The 21,564-nt window shown below is 49.3% G+C and overlaps 1 protein-coding gene across 2 annotated transcripts in view; it reads right to left on the bottom strand.

Annotated features, from left to right (window-relative positions):
* Positions 1-21,564, bottom strand: part of LOC140421277 (mastermind-like protein 2) — a 164,980-nt gene that overhangs the window by 74,359 nt on the left and 69,057 nt on the right. For both annotated transcript variants that reach the window (XM_072505864.1, XM_072505865.1), the window contains exon 2: positions 18,253-19,662. In XM_072505864.1, the coding sequence (XP_072361965.1) occupies positions 18,253-19,662 (1,410 nt within the window). The remainder of the gene's footprint in view (positions 1-18,252; positions 19,663-21,564) is intronic.

Here is a 21,564-nt window from a genome sequence, read left to right as displayed (position 1 = left end):
CCTCCCCCACACACACACAACTCCCCCTCCCCAACACACATAAAACTCCCCCCTCCCACACACACAGAAACCCCCACACACACACAAAACTACCCCCTCCCCCCACACACAAACCCCCCCTCCCCAACACACATAAAACTCCCCTCTCCCCAACACACACAAAACTGCCCGTCCCCCCCACAAACAAAACTGCCCGTCCCCACACACACAAAACTCCCCCCATCCCCACACACACAAAATACCCACCTCCCCACCCACACAAAACTGCCCCTCCCCAAAAACAAAACTCCCCCCTCCCCCCGCACGCACAAAACTGTCCCTCCCCCACACGCACAAAACTGCCCCTCCCCCACACACAAAAAACTGCCCCTCCCCCACACACACAAAACTCCCCCCTCCCCAACACACACAAAACTGCCCGTCCCCCCCACAAACAAAACTGCCCGTCCCCCCACACACAAAACTCCCCCCTCCCCCCACACACAAAACTCCCCCCTCCCCACCCACACAAAACTGCCCCACCCCCACACACACAAAACTCCCCCTCCCCTACACACACAAAACTCCCCCCTCCCCCACACACACAAAATTCCCCCCTCCACTACACACACAAAACTCCCCCACACACAAAACTCCCCCTCCCCCACATGCACAAAACTGCCCCTCCCCTCACACAAAATTACCCCCTCCCTCACACACACACAAAACTCCCCCTCCCCCCACACACAAAACTACCCCCTCCCCTACACACAAAACTCCCCCTCCCCAACACACAAAATTCCCCTCCCAACACACATATGCTCCCCACCCCCCACACACAAAACCCCCCCATACACAAAACTCGCCCCTCCCCCACACACAAAACTCGCCAATGCCCCCACACACAAAAACTACCCCCTCCCCTACACGCAAAACTCCCCCTCCCCTACACGCAAAACTCCCCCTCCCCCACACACATACAAAAAAGACCCTCACCCCACACACACACAAAACTCCCCCACATACACAAAACCCGACCCTCCCCCACACACAAAACTCTCCCATGCCCCCACACACACAAAACTCCCTCCGTCCCACATACACAAAACTCGACCCTCCCCCACACACACAAAACTCCCTCCGTCCCACATACACAAAACTCGACCCTCCCCCACACACACAAAACTCGTCCCTCCCCCACGCACAAAACTCTCCCATGCCCCCACACACACAAAACTCCCCCCTCCCCTACACGCAAAACTCCCCCTCCCCCACACATACAAAAAAAACCTCCCCCACACACACAAAACTCCCCACTCCTCTCTCACACACACAAACTCACCCCCGTACACACCACCCAAATTCCCCCCAACACCCAAAACTCCCCCCATCTCCCCCATACAAAAGCCACCCCTCCCCTACACACAAAACTCCCCCGCCCCACACACATAACTCCCCCCCCACACAAAAACACCCTCCCCCACACACAAAACCTCCCCCTCCCCCTACACACACAAAATTTCCCACTCCCCTCACACACACACAAACTCCCCACCCCCCAACACACACAGGCTCCCCAACCCCCCCCCCCCCCACACAAACCCCTCCACACACACACACACACACACACACACACACACACACACACAAACTCCTCCCTCCCCCAATATCAACTTGTACGTTATCTCGTAGAGAACAGAAAATAGGCCAAGAAATGCATTTAAAATTCTTTAATACCCAACTGCACAATAAAACGAAATCCATTTGGATGGAGTCCTTTCCTCCGCTGCTTGTTTTGAAGCCGGGCTCGACCCTTTCAGGGAGTGAGTTCTTAGTGTAGCGCAGTGCTGCAAAACTGCTCTTTTTTTCATTACAGCTATTTCAAGACTGGACCATCACTATGGAGTGTATATATTTCCTGGAACATACCCTCAGAGTCGGAGGAGAAGGCCTCTCCAATAGCTCAACTCACTGGCTGTCTCTTGGTAGTAATGATCCTGGTTCGCAGCAGCTTTGTGTGGGACATACAGTCCCTGACTGAAACACTGTGATGCTAAAATACATATTGATCCAGATTCAAAGAACAAAGAAAAATTACAGCACAGGAACAGGCCCTTCGGCCCGCCAAGCCTGCGCCGATCCAGATCCTCAATCTAAAACTGTCGCCTATTTTCTAAGGATCTGTATCCCTCTGTTCCCTGTCCATTCATGTATCTGTCTAGATGCATCTCAAATGACGCTATCGTGCCCGCCTCTACCACCTCCGCCGGCAATGCGTTCCAGGCACCCACCACCCTCTGCGTAAAGAACTTTCCACGCATATCTCCTTAAACTTTTCCGTCTCACCTTGAACCCGTGACCCCTAGTAATTGAGTCCCCCACTCTGGGAAAAAGCTTCTTGCTATCCACCGTCTATACCTCTCATGATTTTGTAGACCTCAATGAGGTCCCCCCTCAACCTCCGTCTTTCTAATGAAAATAATCCTAATCTACTCAACCTCTCTTCATAGCTAGCGTCCTCCATACCAGGCAACATCCTGGTGAACCTCCTCTGCACCTTCTCCAAAGCATCCACATCCTTTTGGTAATGTGGCGACCAGAACTGCACGCAGTATTCCAAATGTGGCCGAATCAAAGTCCTATACAACTGTAACATGACCTGCCGACTTTTGTACTCAATACCCCGTCCAATGAAGGAAAGCAAGTCGTATGCCTTCTTGACCATTCTATCGACCTGCGCAGCCACCTTCAGGGTACAATGGACCTGAACACCCAGATCTCTCTGTACATCAATTTTCCCCAGGGCTTTTTCATTTACCGTATAGTTCGTTCTTGAATTGGATCTTCCAAAATGCATCACCTCGCATTTGCCCGGATTGAACTCCATCTGCCATTTCTCGGCCCAACTCTCCAATCTATCTATATTCTGCTGTATTCTCTGACAGTCCCCTTCACTATCTGCTACTCCACCAATCTTAGTGTCATCTGCAAACTTGCTAATCAGATCACCTGTACCTTCCTCCAGATCATTTATGTATATCACAAACAACAGTGGTCCCAGCACGGATCCCTGTGGAACACCACTGGTCACAGTTCTCCATTTTGAGAAACTCCCTTCCACTACTACTCTCTGTCTCCTGTTGCCCAGCCAGTTCTTTATCCATCTAGTTAGTACACCCTGGACCCCATGAGACTTCACTTTCTCCATCAGTCTACCATGGGGAATCTTATCAAATGCCTTACTGAAGTCCATGTATATGACATCTACAGCCTTTCCCTCATCAATCAACTTTGTCACTTCCTCAAAGAATTCTATTAAGTTGGTAAGACATGACCTTCCCTGCACAAAACCATGTTGCCTATCACTGATAAGCCCATTTTCTTCCAAATGGGAATAGATCCTATCCCTCAGTATCTTCTCCAGCAGCTTCCCTACCACTGATGTCAGGCTCACCGGTCTATAATTATCTGGATTATCCCTGCTACCCTTCTTAAACAAGGGGACAACATTAGCAATTCTCCAGTCCTCCAATACCTCACCCGTGTTCAAGGATGCTGCAAAGATATCTGTTAAGGCCCCAGCTATTTCATCTCTTACTTCCCGAGTTGGACTATTTACATACTGCTCTAGAAAACCCTCCTGGATGCTCCTTACAAATTCTGCTCCATCTAGACCTCTGACACTAAGTGTATCCCAGTCAATGTTGGGAAAATTAAAATCTCCTATCACTACCACCTTGTTGCTCCTACATCTTTCCATAACCTGTTTACATATTTGTACCTCTATCTCACGCTCGCTGTTGGGAGGTCTGTAGTACAGCCCCAACATTGTTACCGCACCCTTCCTATTCCTGCGGACTCACAGCGTATATAATTAGCGAAACGCCAAGGAATCCAAACCATACTGCGTTATGGGACTGGTCAGAATCAATTAGACACATTTAAAACCTGGCTTTATTCTTGTTATTTCTCCATTCCGGGACCAAACATTTTGCACCTTTGCTCAGGACATTTCCCCCCACCCCTTTAGCCCAGAGAGTTCAGCAGCTGCATTCCCAAGAGCTGTGATCTGAACCTGTGCCAATGAGGAAAAGAGGAGAATTCCTCCGCAGGCAGAAACACAAAGAGGCTTCTATTTGCAAAATGTTCCACAGCTGCAGAGGCCATCACGACTGCTTCAGGCTGGGCTAGATCCTAGTGGCGAGGGAGCAAGATCCTTCAGCAGAAACACTGAGGAATGAGAGGGGAGTGCGGAGCGCGACTTGGAAATACTCTCTGCAGTTTGCAGGGTACTTGACTCAATGCCCAGACTCAAATGGCATTGTCTAAGGGGGTGGTTAAAGTGCAGCCACCACACCAGCCAGTTCCCTCTACCCTCCCACCCCAGCACCGTCTGTTTTTGGCCAGTTGTGGAGAGCCAGTGTGGCTATTTCTGAAATCCAGGGAGCAGGTTCTGAGGTACGGGAATGGGTGGTCACAGCACGGTCAACATTTGGGCAATGAGGGGCGACATGTGGCGCAGTGGTTAGCACTGGGACTGTGGCGCTGAGGATCCGGGTTCGAATCCCGGCCCCGGGTCACTGTCCGTGTGGAGTTTGCACATTCTCCCAGTGTCTGCGTGGGTTTCACCCCCACAACCCAAAGGATGTGCAGGTCAGGTGGATTGGCCACGCTACATTGCCCCTTAATGGGAAAGAAAAAAATTATAATTGGGTACTCTAAATTTATTTTAAAAAACATTGATCTGCTGTTGAGGGATATGGGAGGCAGGCGGGAAAACAAGAGTTAAAGTCACAACCTGATCAGATAGTGTAGGTGGGCTTTAGAGTGGTTTCACAGGTCGGTGCAACATCGAGGGCTGAAGGGCCTGTACTGCGCTGTAATGTTCTATGTTCTATGTGGACAACAGGAGGCCGATTCTTGTCAGTGGGATAGGATGGAAATCCATTCCAATGTATGGCTGTTTGAGTTGGGATGGACATTATTTAAAAACAAAATGAATGACCCACCAATCCAACTTATTTGGCAGGCTTGCACAATTGGTCAGAAATAGTGACTGGGTGAATTAAAAAAAAAAACATACATTAGCACAGTCCTGGATTTGGCACTTCTCCATTGCTCAAATAACCCAATGAGAATCAATACTTAAAATGACCTGGCAGGAGGGGTATGGACAGGGTAAATAATGAGGAACCGTGCCCACTCCAGAGAACTTCAAGAACATGAGGGCACAGAGCCAAAATAATTGGCAAAAGGAGTAGAATGGGATTTTGAGGAAGTGTTTTTCACCAAGTGGTTGGAGTCTGGAACAAACTTTCTGTGAGGGGGATTGGGGGGGGGGGGGCGAAAGAGAGGCAGGTTCAATCAAGGTGTTCAAAAGGGAACTGGACTCCTATGTGAAAGGAAATAGGTTGCAGGGATAGGACAAGAGTAAGACGATATAGAATGCTCTGTCAGTGAGCCATTGCAGATCCGATGGGCCGAATGGCCTACTTCTGCACTGTAAAGATTCTGTGATATGGTATCACGGGATTACTGTGTTGACATGGACACTAGTTACTGCTGCTCCTCCATATCTCACTCACAAATCAGTGGAAATGCTGGGGACATACTGGTACACGATAAAAGAAACCCAAGCAGAGAGCTCGAAGTTTAGCCTCCCAGTCCAGCGCTGTTTCTTTAAAACGATTTTATGGGACGTGCGCGTCGCTGGTCAGGCCAGCATTCATTGCCCATCCCTGGCTGCCCTTCAGAAGGTGGTGGTGAGTTGCCTTATTGAACCACTGCAGTCCTTCGGGTGTAGGTACACCCACTGTGCTGTTAGGGAGGGGGTTCCAGGATGTTGTCCCAGCGACAGTGAAGGAGCGGCGATATATTTCCAGGTCAGCAGGGTGGTGGCTGGTGAATGACTTGGAGGGGAACCTCCAGGTGGTGGGGTTCCCAGGTATCTGCTGCTCTTGTCCTTCTAGATGGTAGTGGCTGTGGGTTTGGAAGGTGCTGTCGAAGGAACCTTGGTGAGTTACTGCAGTGCATCTTGTAGATGGTACACACGGTTGCCACTGTTTGTCGGTGATGGAGGGGTTGAATGTTTGTGGGAGGGGGAGAAATCAAGCGGGCTGCTTTGTCCTGGATGGTGTCGAGCTTCTTGAATGTTGTTGGAGCTGCGCTCATCCAGGCAAGTGGAGAGTATTCCACTACACACCTGACTTGTGCCTTGTAGATGGTGGACAGGCTTTGGGGGGTCAGGAGGTAAGTTTAAGTTACTCGCCGTAGGACTCTCCTAGCCTTTAACCTGCTCTGGTAGCCACAGTGGTAATGTGGCTAGTCCAGTTCCGGTTCTGATCAATGGTAACCCCCAGGATGTTGATTTTGTACCTTAGAGCGCTGCAGAAGTTATTTTGTTTCATACTTTTAGCCACAACTGTGGTTGTAACATTTTACAGTAAAGCTCTCTCATTGTAAAAAAGGGGATTTTTTTTTCTTTAAAGCAGAAAGGAAAATCTGCAATTTCTTGCTGTGGTTGAAAAAGACCCTTGCCACACAATGCACACTCTATCCCCTCTATGTTCCAGCACAGTAGCCAAATCCACTGCCACCTCTGTGCCTTCTGAGCCCCCATTAGCCTTTACCTGTTGCAGCAAACCTACTGCCTCCGGGCACCCTCCAATGCCCCCGGTGATCCCAGAAATTGATAAATGTGCCCCAAGCATGGATCAGAAATGCTCTGTTAACACAATAGATTCACTCTCTCAGTGAATTAAAATTCTGTATTTCAAAAAGAAAGACAGTTCTGATGTGGTTTAGGTGTAATGGTTCTGCAAAGGGACCCAGCTCAGACGTGGATTGCGTCAAAATCACTTCCTAGTCTGCTGAAAGAAGAGGCAAACGCAGATCGTTTAATGGAATTAGAAATTGACTAAAATTATAGTTTATTGGCACTGTCCCGCCAGTTTTCATATCAATCAGGAGACTGAAGCACTTAACTACAATCACAGGTTTAGTCCAGATTCCGCCCCTGTAAAGAAATCTTCTATTAATGACGGTCCTGAGGGATTTGTGGCGAAATTCTAAACTCACAGAACAATATTGTGAGTTTTAGCCTCACTCACATGCCCACGATTCTAGCCAATTCCTCAGTGCAGCATTATTTGTGCAGAATCACCAAGAACTCAAATTTCAATACCGAATAAATATTGAGATGAGCACGGCAGAATATGTTTGCTGTTTAAGCAAATCAATGAAGCTCTTGTGCCAAAGCAAACTAAATAAGAATGAAAACAGCACAATGCATTTTGAGGAAGTGCAAGTATCAGACAGTGTATAGCGTTCATTGACTCGACAGGAAGAAACAAACTTCACATTGTCAGGGCAACGGTGGAGGAAGTCATTCTGAAACCCCCGGGTTCGACAAGGGCTGATTATCATAACAATTCTACTGCTTCGCCTGCTAAAATTGGAGACTTATTTCACTGATTTCTAGTAACCCGATTAAGAAGTACAGCACCAGGACAGCACGGCGGCACAGTGGCTAGCACTGGGACTACGGCGCTAAGGACCCGGGTTCGAACCCCGGCCCTGGGTCACTGTCTGTATGGAGTTTACATATTGTCTGCGTGGGTTTCACCCCCAAAATCCAGACGATGTGCAGGTTAGGTGGATTGGCCATGCTAAACTGCCCCTTAATTGGAAAAAAAAAATAATTGGGTGCTCTAATTTTATTTTTAAAAAAGGAGTACAGCACTGACCATTTACTAATGAAAATTAGGGGGCAGCACGGTGGCGCAGTGGTTAGCATTGCTTTCTCACGGCGCCGAGATCCCAGGTTCAATCCCGGCTCTGGGTCACTGTCCCGTGTGGAGTTTGCACATTCTCCCCGTGGGTTTCGTTCCCACAACCCAAAGATGTGCAGGGTAGGTGGATTAGCCATGCTAAATTGCCCCTTAATTGGAAAAAAATGAATTGGGTACTCTAAATTTATTTTAAAAAAAGAAAAGAAAAAGATACGAAGAAAAATTAGATCGTACCACATGTTCCACCGAGGTGAAGTCGGGCCATCAATGGCTGGACTGATTGATGTTTAAACTCTGACTCATTCTCAGCATTCTGGGTACAAAGGTCCCGGTACAGCCTTATGAAATTGTTTTTCTGTACACTAACTGAGGTTTCATGAGCAAATTTCTGTTTACAAAAATCTACCATTTCCCCACCCGCCTACACAGAATTTCTCAACGACAAAAAAAGCCCAACTCCGGTTCTGAGTCTGAGTCAGCCGAAGACAGTCGGACCCGAAACCTTAACTCTTGGCTTTTCTCTCTCTACAAGACCTGGTGTGCTTTCCCATCATCTTCTGTTTTCATGGCAGCTGAAGGGTTCGCCCTGGGAAATCCGAACTGAACTTTGTATTTTTCTTCCCCCAAAAAAGAAACTTACTTTCACTCCAAGTGCTGCCGACTTTGAGGCTATGTTACAAAAACGAATCTGTTTATTTCAAATGTACCTACAGGTTGCCCCAGCCCTTTTTTTGAGAGACGTTTTTCATATACAACCCATTTCCTTCATTAAATAAGCAATCCAACGAAAGGATTTTCAGTTGTTTAAAAAAAATAGCTGAGCCTAAATGGAAAAAAACTTTTGATCTGCATATTTCTTGAGAGTTTGCCAGCTTGTATCTCATTTCGCTTTGATGTGGCTTTAACTTGTTGCAGGTTAATCAGTCACGTCACTAGTGGAAGAATGCTGTCTTGCTGGAATATTGTTCTACCAAGATCAAACCACAGCTACTAGCACGGGATTGTGTTCCCAGTGGCTGACAACACAACTCATGTTTTGTGGCCCTGTTGAGTTGTACACTGAAATACATTCGACTATTGCTTTCGCCAAATAAAAATAAACATGTTTGATCCACGCAAGCATGTGATACTGACATTACACAGGGCGTTCTTCCACCACCTCTGCCACACCGCTAAGTTTTTAAAAATATTTGTTCCCCAATTAAGGGGCAATTTAGCGTGGTCAGTCCACCTACCCTGCACATCTTTGGGTTGTGGGGGTCAGACCCACGCAGACAAGGGGAGAAGGTGCAAACTCCATAGGGACAGTGACCCGGGGTCGGGATCGACAGTGGGACCTCGGCCCCCTGAGGCAGCAGTGCTAACCACTGCGCCGCCCTTCCCACCACTATGTTATTTCAGGTTTCCCAGGGTGATGTATGTACAACGGGCTCACTAGCAATGTGCAGTACTCTTCTCAAAACTGCATGATGTAAAGACCAAGAGCAAGAGCCAAACTGGGACTTACTTTGGTGGGGTTGGGGAGGTGGGGAAAATGTGACTTCTTGCAGAACACTGAAAAGTAAGTTTATATTTGTTTTACAAGGCCACGAAGGGGTCCACACCGTGTACTTACTTCACAGAAACTTATTTATCTACAATCACTAGTATATAGATCACTTGCTAAATCCCTACTGGGGCTGCCTTGCCTGTGTCTAACTGGCTGGCTATATATACTATCCAACAAGACATTGTTTTGCGGTTTCCCTGCCCCCTTAACGGGGCGGGGGGGAGCTCACATCCGCACGGTCTATGGGGAAGTTCATTGCCCCCCCCCCCCCCACACACACACACACACACACACACCACCACCCCCTGCTATCCCACCCAGTAAGGCTCTTGTGGTTTATAACAATTTGAAAGGATTCCCCCATCAACGTTCTCTCCTCCCATTGATGAATGTTCTGCTCTGTCAGTCATCAGGCCACTGGTGTTACTTCTCACAAACTATCAAGAGATGCAGTGCAAGAGCACGATACAGAAAGGAAACTGAGAAAAGGGAAAGAGAGAGAATGGGAGAGAAGAGAGTGGGAACAAGTGAGAAAAGAGATGTGGATGAATGAATTGGAGATTTCTTTGCCGCTTTCTAGCCTCACAATTGTTCTGTGGCTTAGTCAGCAGGAGGCAGTGCAACGTAATAGGGCTGGCAGCTCTCAAATATGCTGTTTTCCAACACTGGGTACCCCACATGATAGTTCCGCCGAAAGCCATTGAACCTTACTGCAGGTCCCGGTATCAAAACTCAAACTGGTTGATAGTACTGCTCCAAACATTGCTTACCCAGACTGCTCAAGAGTAGATTTAATTTTTGGTACAAAGTTTCCCATGGCACCAGCAGTTACGAATAAGCCATTGACAGAATGCGTGGCATTCTCTAGTCTTATTGCTATTTGGAAGCTGTCTTTTGTGGCGGGTTTATCAGTTGAGGGGGCAGGACATTATGTTTTAAGTGGGGTGGTACATCTTTGTTGTGAATGCCTTAAATTACCCTTGAGGAAATAAGGAGCAGCTTTACATCGACCCGGGTCAAAAGTGCTCAGCAAAGTTTTCCAATTCTGCTGAGCAGCAGAACTATTGATATCGATAAATAGGATATAATGTGCAGTGCCAAATAGGATATAATGTGCAGTGCCTTGGGGTTGCTTTGCTGCACATGAAAAACAACAAAATGACCACTAAGCGAGTCACTGCTAACACCAGTGAGAAAACAAGAAGCCAAATCTCTAGCTCATTGCTGTGAGACAGCACGGATTCATCTCCTTTATTCGCCTATTCAAAAGGCACTCAATTAGCTGCAGGGGCTAGTGCTGTAGATCAGAAGCTGCATACACCCTCAAAAGCTCACAGTCTGGCATTCTCGCTGTCACAAGCCTTTGAAATCAAATCCAGCTCCAGCCCCCCGCCCCCGCCTTTATCCTCTCTCTCTCTCTCTTCCTCCCCAATGCACTCTCTCTCCAAGCTTTGTCTGTCTCTCCCTGTCTGTTTTTCTTTCCATGTCTCTCTCTCTCTCTCACCTTCCCTCCCGCTGTTTGCCTGGTTTTCTCTCCCTTTCTCTCTCTCTCTCTCTCTCTCACCTTCCCTCCCGCTGTTTGCCTGGTTTTCTCTCCCTTTCTCTCTCTCTCTCTCTCTCACCTTCCCTCCCGCTGTTTGCCTGGTTTTCTCTCCCTTTCTCTCTCTCTCTCTCTCTCACCTTCCCTCCCGCTGTTTGCCTGGTTTTCTCTCCCTCTCTCTCTCTCTCTCTCCGGCACATTTGTGGAGATTTGTTCCAGAGTTCAAGAGTCAATTATAAAAGGAGGATGGGTGTGTGGGGCTTGGGGGGGGGCAGAATTCCATTTTAATTGGAACATCCTCAACACAGTTAGACATTCCTTAAAAGCCTAAAAGGAAGCAAGAATATTTTGAACATAAGCTCACTCGCTCTGCACTGCCAGACATCAGAGGTCTCTGTGGCTGAAAGAAAAATGCTTAGTTACCTCATTGAAATGGTCCACTTGCATTTTTAAAAGTGTGTAGGTTGAAATCCAGAGGCCAAACACTGTTGGGACTCCTCTGATTGCACGTGATGGGGGGGAACATTTCGACAAGCATATTTGTCTTAAAGTTAAAATGCTCATCTTTCCATTCACAGAACTAACAAGAACTAACACACACACAAACAAAAAAGTTTCAGGACCCATACAACAGCTGCGAGCTGTGTTTCCACTGCCTGTTACACAGATCAGATTTCATGGCCCCTTTTTTTTTTGTTCCCTCTCCAGCTGGCTACCTTCCACATACCTTCGCCCACATATCTCTGCCTTGCTGGGAACTTTGACCTCTCTGCTGGTCTGCTCGAGTCATTCTCCGAAAAAGAATGCTTGCCGCTCAAGCATCGAAGACAAGACCGGGGCGGGGAGTTGGGAGTTGGGGGGGGGGGGGGGAACAGCGCTCAGCAGCCATTTTTCATCCTCATGTATGGCCCCACCAGTTCTGGATCAGCATTCCATGTGTGCGAGTTTACTCTGCCTCTTCCTCTGTTCGGGCCCACACTCAATCAGTGGCATGAGGGTCATGAATTCATTTTGAGACAGCGAACATGCAGCAACATTCGTTGGAAAACAGTGCATAGAGTTGACAACTTATTCCTTTTTTTTGGTAATATTGGAGATTTATGAAAGCAGCTTTCTTGCCATGACAAATCATAGAGAAAAGTAAACAAACATTTGCATTTATTCTGTGCCTTTCACTAAGACAGGACTTCAGCCAATTAAATGCTTCTGAAGGGTTGTCACGGTTGCAATGCAGGAAATACGGTGGTCAATTTGCACACAGCAAAATTCCAGAAACTGATTGGAACACAGGAAGAGGCCATTCAATCCTATTAAGCCTGTTCTGCCATCTACATAGATCGCGTCTAATTTGTACCTAAACTTGTCTACCAGCCTTGGTTCTGCAACCCTTACTTAACATATAACCATCAATTTTAATTGACCTTCTCAACAGCTTTACAAGGGGAGACTGTTCAATCGCCTTTTGCAAAGAAGTATGTCCTTTTTTTTAACTTTTCCAATTAAGGGGCAATTTAGCGTGGCCAATCCACCTACCCTGCACATCTTTGGGTTGTGGGGGTGAGCCCCACGCAGACACGGGGAGAATGTACAAACACCACACGGACAGTGACCCGGGGCCAGGTTCGAACCCAGGTCCTTGGCACCGTGAGGCAGCAGTGCTGACCACTGCGCCGTCCTGTGAAGAACGTCCTCTGATCAGCCGAACTTTATACCCTCTTTCTTGGTTTCCTCAGCAGAGGAATACGTTTCTCCCTATCTGCCTTATCTTCACCTCTTAATCATCACTGTTTGAGGAAATGCTAGTCTGGCCTAGGTACCCGTCTTCATGGCTGGGATTCTGTGTCCTTTCATTGGCGATCGGTTCACACCAGCAGTGCACCCCCAGCCATGGCTTTCCCCACAGCGTGCAGTGGCTTCAATGGAAATTTCCATTGACAGCGGGGGTGCAACGAATCCCCCCCGCCAGTGAACAACACGCCGCTTCCTGCCGGCTAGAAACACGTGACTGGGAGGCTGGAAAATTCCGCCGCATATTTTAACAGTTATTAATCCCTGGTGAAATTGTTTGAGGCATATAATATTGGCCAAGGTGCTGGAGGAAATTACTCTGTTCTTCAGAAAAGTGTGTGGGACATTTTACATCCAGCCAAAAGAGGAAAGGTGATCTTGATTTTAAAGTCCAATCTCAAAGGCTGCACCTCCGGCAGTGCAGCACCCCCTCAGTAGTGACCCTCTGACCGTGCGGCACCCCCTCAGTACTGACCCTCTGACAGTGCAGCACCCCCTCAGTAGTGACCCTCTGACCGTGCGGCACCCCCTCAGTACTGACCCTCTGACAGTGCAGCACCCCCTCAGTAGTGACCCTCTGACCGTGCGGCACCCCCTCAGTACTGACCCTCTGACAGTGCAGCACTCCCTCAGTACTGACCCTCTGACCATGCAGCACTCCCTCAGTACTGACCCTCTGACCGTGCGGCACCCCCTCAATAGTGACGCTCTGACAGTGCAGCACTCCCTCAGTACTGACCCTCTGACAGTGCAGCACTCCCTCAGTACTGACCCTCTGACCGTGCAGCACTCCCTCAGTACTGACCCTCTGACAGTGCAGCACTCCCTCAGTACTGACCCTCTGACAGTGCTACACTCCCTCAGTACTGACCTGACAGTGCAGCACTCCATCAGTACTGACCCTGTGACAGTGCAGCACACCCTCAGTTATGATTCTCTGACAGTGCAGCACTCCCTCAGTACTGACCCTCTGACAGTGCGGCACTCCCTCAGTACTGACCCTCTGACAGTGCAGCACTCCCCCAGTTCTGATCCTCTGACAGTGCAGCACTCCCTCAGTACTGACCCTCTGACAGTGCAGCACTCCCTCAGTACTGACCCTCTGACAGTGCAGCACTCCCTCAGTACTGACCCTCTGAAAGTGCGGCACTCCCTCAGTACTGACCCTCTGACAGTGCAGCACTCCCTCAGTACTGACCCTCTGACAGTGCGGCACTCCCTCAGTACTGATGCTCTGACAGTGCAGCACTCCCCCAGTTCTGATCCTCTGACAGTGCAGCACTCCCTCAGTACTGACCCTCGGACAGTGCAGCATTCCCTCAGTACTGACCCTCTGACAGTGCAGCACTCCCTCAGTACTGACCCTCTGACAGTGCAGCACTCCCTCAGTACTGACCCTCTGACAGTGCAGCACTCCCTCAGTGCTGACCCTCTGACAGTGCTGCACTCCCTTAGTACTGACCCTCTGACAGTGCGGCACTCCCTCAGTACTGACCCTCTGACAGTGCAGCACTCCCTCATTACTGACCCTCTGACAGTGCAGCATCCCTCAGTACTGACCCTCTGACAGTGCGGCACTCCCTCAGGACTGACCCTCTGACAGTGCAGCACTCCCTCAATACTGACCCTCTGACAGTGCGGCACTTCTTCAGTACTGACCCTCTGACAGTGAGGCACTCCCTCAGTACTGACCCTCTGACAGTGCGGCACTCCCTCAGTACTGACCCTCTGACAGTGCAGCACTCCCTCAGTACTGACCCTCTGACAGTACAGCACTCCCTCAATACTGACCCTCTGACAGTGCAGCACTCCCTCAGTACTGACCCTCTCACAGTGCAGCACCTCAGTACTGACCCTCTGACAGTGCAGCACTCCCTCAGCACTGACCCTCTGACAGTGCAGCATCCCTCAGCACTGACCCTCTGACAGTGTAGCACTCCCTCAGTACTGACCCTCTGACAGTGCGGCACTCCCTCAGTACTGACCCTCTGACAGTGCAGCACTCTCTCAGCACTGACTGTCTGACAGTGCGGCACTCCCTCAGTACTGACCCTCTGACAGTGCAGCACTCCCTCAGTACTGACCCTCTGTCAGTGCAGCACTCCCTCAGTACTGACCCTCTGACAGTGCAGCACTCCCTCAGTACTGACCCTCTGACAGTGCAGCACTCCCTCAGTACTGACCCTCTGATAGTGCAGCACTCCCTCAGTACTGACCCTCTGACCGTGCAGCACTCCCTCAGTACTGACCCTCTGACAGTGCAGCACTCCCTCAGTACTGACCCTCTGACAGTGCAGCACTCCCTCAGGACTGACCCTCTGACAGTGCTGCAGCCCCTCAGGACTGACCCTCTGACAGTGCAGCACTCCCTCAGTACTGACCCTCTGACAGTGCAGCACTCCCTCAGTACTGACCCTCTGACAGTGCAGCACTCCCTCAGGACTGACCCTCTGACAGTGCAGCACTCCCTCAGGACTGACCCTCTGACAGTGCTGCAGCCCCTCAGGACTGACCCTCTGACAGTGCTGCAGCCCCTCAGGACTGACCCTCTGACAGTGCTGCAGCCCCTCAGGACTGACCCTCTGACAGTGCTGCAGCCCCTCAGGACTTACCCTCTGACAGTGCAGCACTGGAATGTCAGCCTCGATTATTTGTGCAAAACCCTGGAGTGAGTCCCAAACTCCCCAAACCTCTGAGATATGATAGTGCTGCCTCAGAGCCACAGATGCTTGAGGAGAGCAGACACTCACCATTGAACGATAGAGTAGAGGAGAAGCCCTTTGCGCCAATAAAAAAAAACCTCCTCTAATCTACCCTGAACGCACTCCCCAGCACATGGTCCAGAGCCTTGAATGTTGTGGCATTCCAAGTGTTCATCCAAGTACGTTTTAAAGATTGTGAGGTTTCCTGCATCAACTACAACCCCCCCCCCCCCCCCTGCCCGTCCCCCGCCCGCCCCCTCCCAAGCAGACTCCTCACTCTCACCACCCTCTGGGTGAAAACATTTCTTCTCAAATCCCCTCTAAGCCCCCTCCCTGCCTTTCAATTTAAAATTACTCCTCCTTGTTGTTGGCCTTTCAACCAAGGCTGCTTTCAATCCACCCTTTCCATGCCCCACATAATCCTCGACACCTCAGTCAGGTCCCCTCTCAGCCTTCTCTGCTCCAAAGAAAACAGCCTGAGCTTATCCAGCCTCTCTTCACAGCGAAAATGCTCCATCCCAGGCCACATCCTGGTGAATCCCCTCTGCACTCTCTCTCGTGTAATCACTTACTTCCTATAGTGAGGTGACTAGAGCTGAACACTGTACACTAGCTCTGGCCTAACCAAACTCCCATACAGCTCCGGCGTAACCTCGCTGCTCTTACAATCCATGCCACGACTGATAAAATCAAAAGTGTCCCATATGCCACCTTAACTACCCTATTAACCTGTTTCTTCTATATCATTTCTGTATAATCACAAACAATAAAGGACCCAGCACTGATCCCTGTGGTACGCCACTGGACACCAGCCTCCAGTCACACAAACAGCCTTCCACCACCACTCTCGGTCTCCCATTTTGACCGTAAATATTGCTGTGATCAGTGTTGTCAGTTCTAAGTCAGTCCGCTATGCAGAAACCCTAAGAATGCCACAGTGCTCTTCAATGGGCAAGTGTTTGTGAATTTCAAAACACATTAAAACTGTCTATTTTGTCTGGCACGTTTCAGGCAAAACTGCCTGAAAGGCAATCAAAGAGGTCTTGCCATCAAGACTCCTAGATTTGCAAGTTAGAAATCCCCAAATGGGACAGTGGTTCAGTTATTGCTACAGAATTTGTAACAACATCATCGTCACACTGAAGTACTGTTTGAAGACGCCAGAAAAAGTCAGTCAAAAGACTTAGTGTTTGGTGTTTTCACTTTAAGCTGCTCTAAGCTATTATCATATTCCCCTCACTTCCAACTTCAATGGAACCAATTCATAGAATCCCTACGGTGCAGAAGGAGGCCATTCAGCCCATCGAGTCTGCACCGACCCTCAGAAAGAGCACCGTATCTTTAATAATCATTACTTAATGATCTGTTGAGCTGCTCGCAGAAAAATACTTTTCACTGTACCTCGGTACACGTGACAATAAACCAAACCAAAATAAGGACACGGGGAGTCCATGCCAAGTAAAATAAGAAACAAAGTTCATTTACAAAAACGATATGTGCACTACCTGGTAGATCCCGACTAGGTTCTCCTCTGGTTGGTGTCTTACTGGCTGACCGTATTTACAGCGACTAACGAGATACCCCGTCCCTAGAGGGGTAGCTTGTATCTTCAAGGAGCATGGGGAAGACAAGCATTCCCACCCCGTAAATCCTGTGCGGGATATTAGAGCACCCAGGCCCATGTCCCCATCCCAGCCCAGTGAGCCAGTAACCGCACCTAAACTTTTGAACACTAAAGGGGCAATTTAGCATGGCCAAGCCACCTAACCCGCGCATCTTTGGACTTTGGCTGGTTTAGCACACTGGGCTAAATCGCTGGCTTTGAAAGCAGACCAAGGCAGGCCAGCAGCACGGTTCAATTCCCGTACCAGCCTCCCCGAACAGGCGCCGGAATGTGGTGACTAGGGGCTTTTCACAGTAACTTCATTGAAGCCTACTTGTGACAATAAGCGATTTTCATTTCATTACAAAAAAATTTTAACAGCAAAGTGATACAGCGCAAACCGATGCCCTGGATGGGCCTGGTTCCCAGGAAAAAGGAAACTTAATAGAGGCAAGTGGTCTTTTGTGGTAGAGGGAGGAATTGCAAGCTTGAGCCGATGAAAGTTAGCACAGAGAGAATTCACTAAAAAGAAAGTATGCACCAGCGCTAGGAAACCTACCTTTAATCCATTCAGGAAAAACGGAATGCTCCATTTAAATGCATCTTTACCAAGGGGAAGCTAGACAAGCACGAGAGGGAGAAGGGTATAGAGGGTGGTGATGATAAGATTTAAACGGGGAAAGAAGGAGAAGGCTTGAGCGGAGCAGAAATACCGGCAAGGACTGCTTGGCTGACTGGTCTTTTTCTATACCGCCCGATGCAAAGTCCAGCTCGCAAGCGGTAAAAACATGGCTCGTGACAAAATTCACACCTGATGGCTACAGGTTCAGGAGGAATGTTCTCTTCCCTCCACAGGGCTGGCAATCCAGAAATTCCCGTCAGAAACAATAGCCACCTCAGGGAACTAAAGTCTGCAGTAAGCACAGTTTTAATAGCACTTACATTCTTGAAATATGTTATTTTCACACGTACAAACATATGAATTAGGAGTAGGCCAGTTGGCCCCTCGCGCCTGCTCCGCCATTCTATAAGATCATGGCTGATTGGATGGTGGCCTGGATGGTGGCCTCAACTTCACATTCTGCCATCCCGCAATAGCAAGGATTCTCAATGAGGATTGCATTTTCATGTTGTGGCTAACTATAAACAAAGGCCCGTAATTCTTGCGTCATATTTTATAGCAGCCGCCATTCGCATGGAGGATCTTATAAGCCAAGAATTCCAGAGGCCTATTTGCCCTTGCTTGGTTCAGAGAGGTACAAATATGAAAATGTAGCAATTCATTTTTAATATAATCTTACCGGCGACGGTTGAAGGCTGCCCTGCACTCTCATTTGGTGCATTCGTATCTTGTTTCGAAATTGCAGTTGCAGAGGGTTTGGCTGCTGAGTGGGCCCAGGCTGTGGAGGCTGCACTGCTGAGGCTGGTTGCTGCAAGTAATGCACCACCGAGGGCTGGCTCTGAGCGCCGGACACTTGAGACATCTTCTGAGCGGATAGATCAGGGTCAAAATGTGACAGCGGTTTCGTGTTGCTAAACGAAAGCTGCTCTGAAGGCATGGGGTTCTCATTCACGGGAGCCTGGCTCAAACCCGTTTGCTGCTGCTGCACCATCATGGGGATACGGTTAGGCTGGCTGGGTGGCGCTTTGTTGTAGAGGTAACTCTGCATGGCACTGCTCGAGGGAGGAATGTTGGCCAGCATGGCGCTCGGAGGGCTGAACGGCTGCTGGTGCAGGGAGGGACTGGGAAGTTTGTCCGGTCGGTAAGGTGGGGAAGGTCCCGAGGAAGGAACTGGCGGCCAGTTTGCTGCCTGGCTCTGCTGTGAGTGGGGCTGCTGAGAGACAGAACGCTGATGCTGGCTAGCTGCTATCTTCTTCAACTGCTGTGCATGCGACAACTCATGCCAGTTGGTCCCACCCCGGTTGGCGTTGGTGCCCGGCAACAACGGTGACTGGGCCTGGTTCGGAGCTTGGTTCTGAGGTGCTGAAGACATGGGCAATGGCATGGGATTGGGAGGAGTTGGTAATGGATACGATGTGCCTGTGGAGGGGGGCCTCGGCTGAGGCGATCCCCCTGGTGCCGGATTGTAATTGGGAGAAAATTCTCGGTTTGGTATGGCACTCTCCAAATGTGGAGCTGCTTGAGGAGATGGCTTCCGACTGCTGCTCTGGTTTGTTTGTACAAGGCCCAGGTTCAGAGGGTCACTCCTGTTGGTCAAAATGTCAAGTTCATTCAGGGGAGCGTTTGGCATATTTGTCAATTCTTCCAACAGATCCTCCAAGTCCTGATCCATTGTTTGCATATTGTGGACTCCTTTGGAGTCAAACGAGAACATATTGTGTCCATCCCCCACCGTGGGTTTCATTGCAGCGTTGGATGGCACAGCATATTGCGAGCTAATGTCATTCCCATTCACTTGGATGCTGCCCATGAGGCCGGCACTGGCGCCTGGCGCAACACACCCCAAAGATGGCCCCATGGAGGCAGGAGTCTGCAGGGCCTGATTGCGATGTCCAATTGGCAGTGAGGAGGTTTGCACATCTGGGCGAAGGACACTGGAGGTGTCGCCCTGACTCATCGGAAGACTGACATCATCCAGGCAAATCCTTTTCACCTCGCTGGAGAACGAGCCATCAGAAAGTTCGGTGATTTTATCATGATTGGCGGGTGAGCCGTTGCTTTCCAACTTTCTCTTTATTGATCCTTGGAGCTGAAACAAAGAAAAAAGGGATGGTGTGAGGTTGCATCAACTTTAGAGCAGAACAAAGAACAATTCAGCACAGGAACAAGCGCTTCGGCCCTCCAAGCCTGCGCCGATCACGTGTCCTATCTAGACCAACCACCTGCATTTGGCTATTCCCCGTCCGTTCCTGTGTCTATCTAAATAAGTCTTAAAGGCCACTAACCTATCGACCTCAGCCACCTCATTTGGCAGTACATTCCAGGCCACCACCACCCTCTGTGTAAAAAACTTGCCCCGCACATCTCCTCTGAACTTACTCACCCTCACCTTGAACTTGTGCCCCCTTGTAATTTTAATTTCCGCCCTGGGAAAAACCTCCAACTGGTCACCCTATCTATACCCCTCATAATTTAATAAACTTCTATCAGGTCGCCCCCTCAGCCTCCGTCTTTCTAGGGAGAACAATCCCAGTTTATTCAATCTCTCCTCATAGCTAATACCCTCCATAACAGGCAACTTCCTGTACTCTCCCCAAAGCCTTCACGTCCTTCTGGTAGTGCGGTGACCAGAATTGGACACAGTGGGCGGGATTCTCCGATCCTGAGGCTAAGAGTTGACGCCGTTGTAAACGCTGTCGCGTTTCCCGACGGCGTCAACATGATCTCAGGATCAGCAATTCTGGCCCCTACAGGGGGCCAGCACGGCACTGGAGCGACCCATGCCACCTCCAGCTGCTGATCCCGGTGTCAACTGGACGCTGCGGGGTCCACACATACGCAGTGGCACCGGCGCCAACGCGCGCATATGCAGTGGCTCTCTTCTCCCCGCCGGCCCCAACGCAACATGGGGCAGGGCTACAGGGGCCGGCGCGGAAGAAAGGAGGCCCCCAGCCGGAGAGGCTGGCCCGCCAATCGGTGGGCCCCGATCGCGGGCCAGGTCACAGCGGAATCCCGCACTGTATTCCAAATGTGGCCCATGTGCCAGAAAAATACAAAATATTCAGAATGATCCATCATTATTTATCTCCAGTACTGAAGCTAAAACTGCTACAAAGATTCATTAGGCCTTCTCATTCTCACAGGTTAAATTCTTTATCAGTTCATGTTTGTTGCCTCAATCTACTAACATACTAAACATCCTCTGCAACAAGGCCCACTGTTTATCAATGCAGTAAACAAATTCAACTAAACAGCAGAAATCCTTGATTTTAGAGGACAAAGTATGAGATTACTAGACAATCTGTGCCAGATGACAAGAACATGCACACAGAGCGAGCAATGGCTATTAAAAATGGGTCATACTTAACATGACCTCAAACGCAAAGTCAATTATTGGCAAAGAACCAAGTCAATACTTCAAATCCATAAAATGGATAACAAGGGAAAGGGGAACAAGAAACAGAATTTCCCACAACAGTAAGGAATGTTTGACCCCATATTGTTGCTGAGGCAAGAACTAACCTATCGTTGAAACGGGAGACTAGATAAACACTTGGAGCGGAGACAGTTACAGGACAGTGGGAGTGCTCGAACAAAAGACCCTGCAAGGACACAACTGGTCAAACTGCCTCCCATCTGTGCAGTAAATCTCTGCCACTCCATATACTGACAAAAACAATCGCGGCTACTTGCAGCAATCCCAGCGTTCATTTATACCATCACTGAAAAGTCGGTGTGAAGTGGCATCACAATGCAGTCTGAAATTATTAGTTCAGCGTGTTGCTGGAGCGAGTCTAACTGACAGGAGGAAATCTTGCTCCGGGGCATATCGGGCCTGAAATCTGATTTACACCACGCAGGTTTAATGTTGAGTTTAGTGCGAAGCGTTAGTATTTTATACCCAAGTTTGTGACTGATTACTATCTGCCTGGCTGTCTTCTGCTCTCCCATATCTTGTGCTGCCTCTGACATTGGTGAATATCAGAATGAA

This window comes from Scyliorhinus torazame, chromosome 5, assembly GCF_047496885.1.
Source record: "Scyliorhinus torazame isolate Kashiwa2021f chromosome 5, sScyTor2.1, whole genome shotgun sequence".
Lineage (NCBI taxonomy): Eukaryota > Metazoa > Chordata > Chondrichthyes > Carcharhiniformes > Scyliorhinidae > Scyliorhinus > Scyliorhinus torazame.
This window is presented reverse-complemented; position numbering and strand designations above follow the sequence as displayed.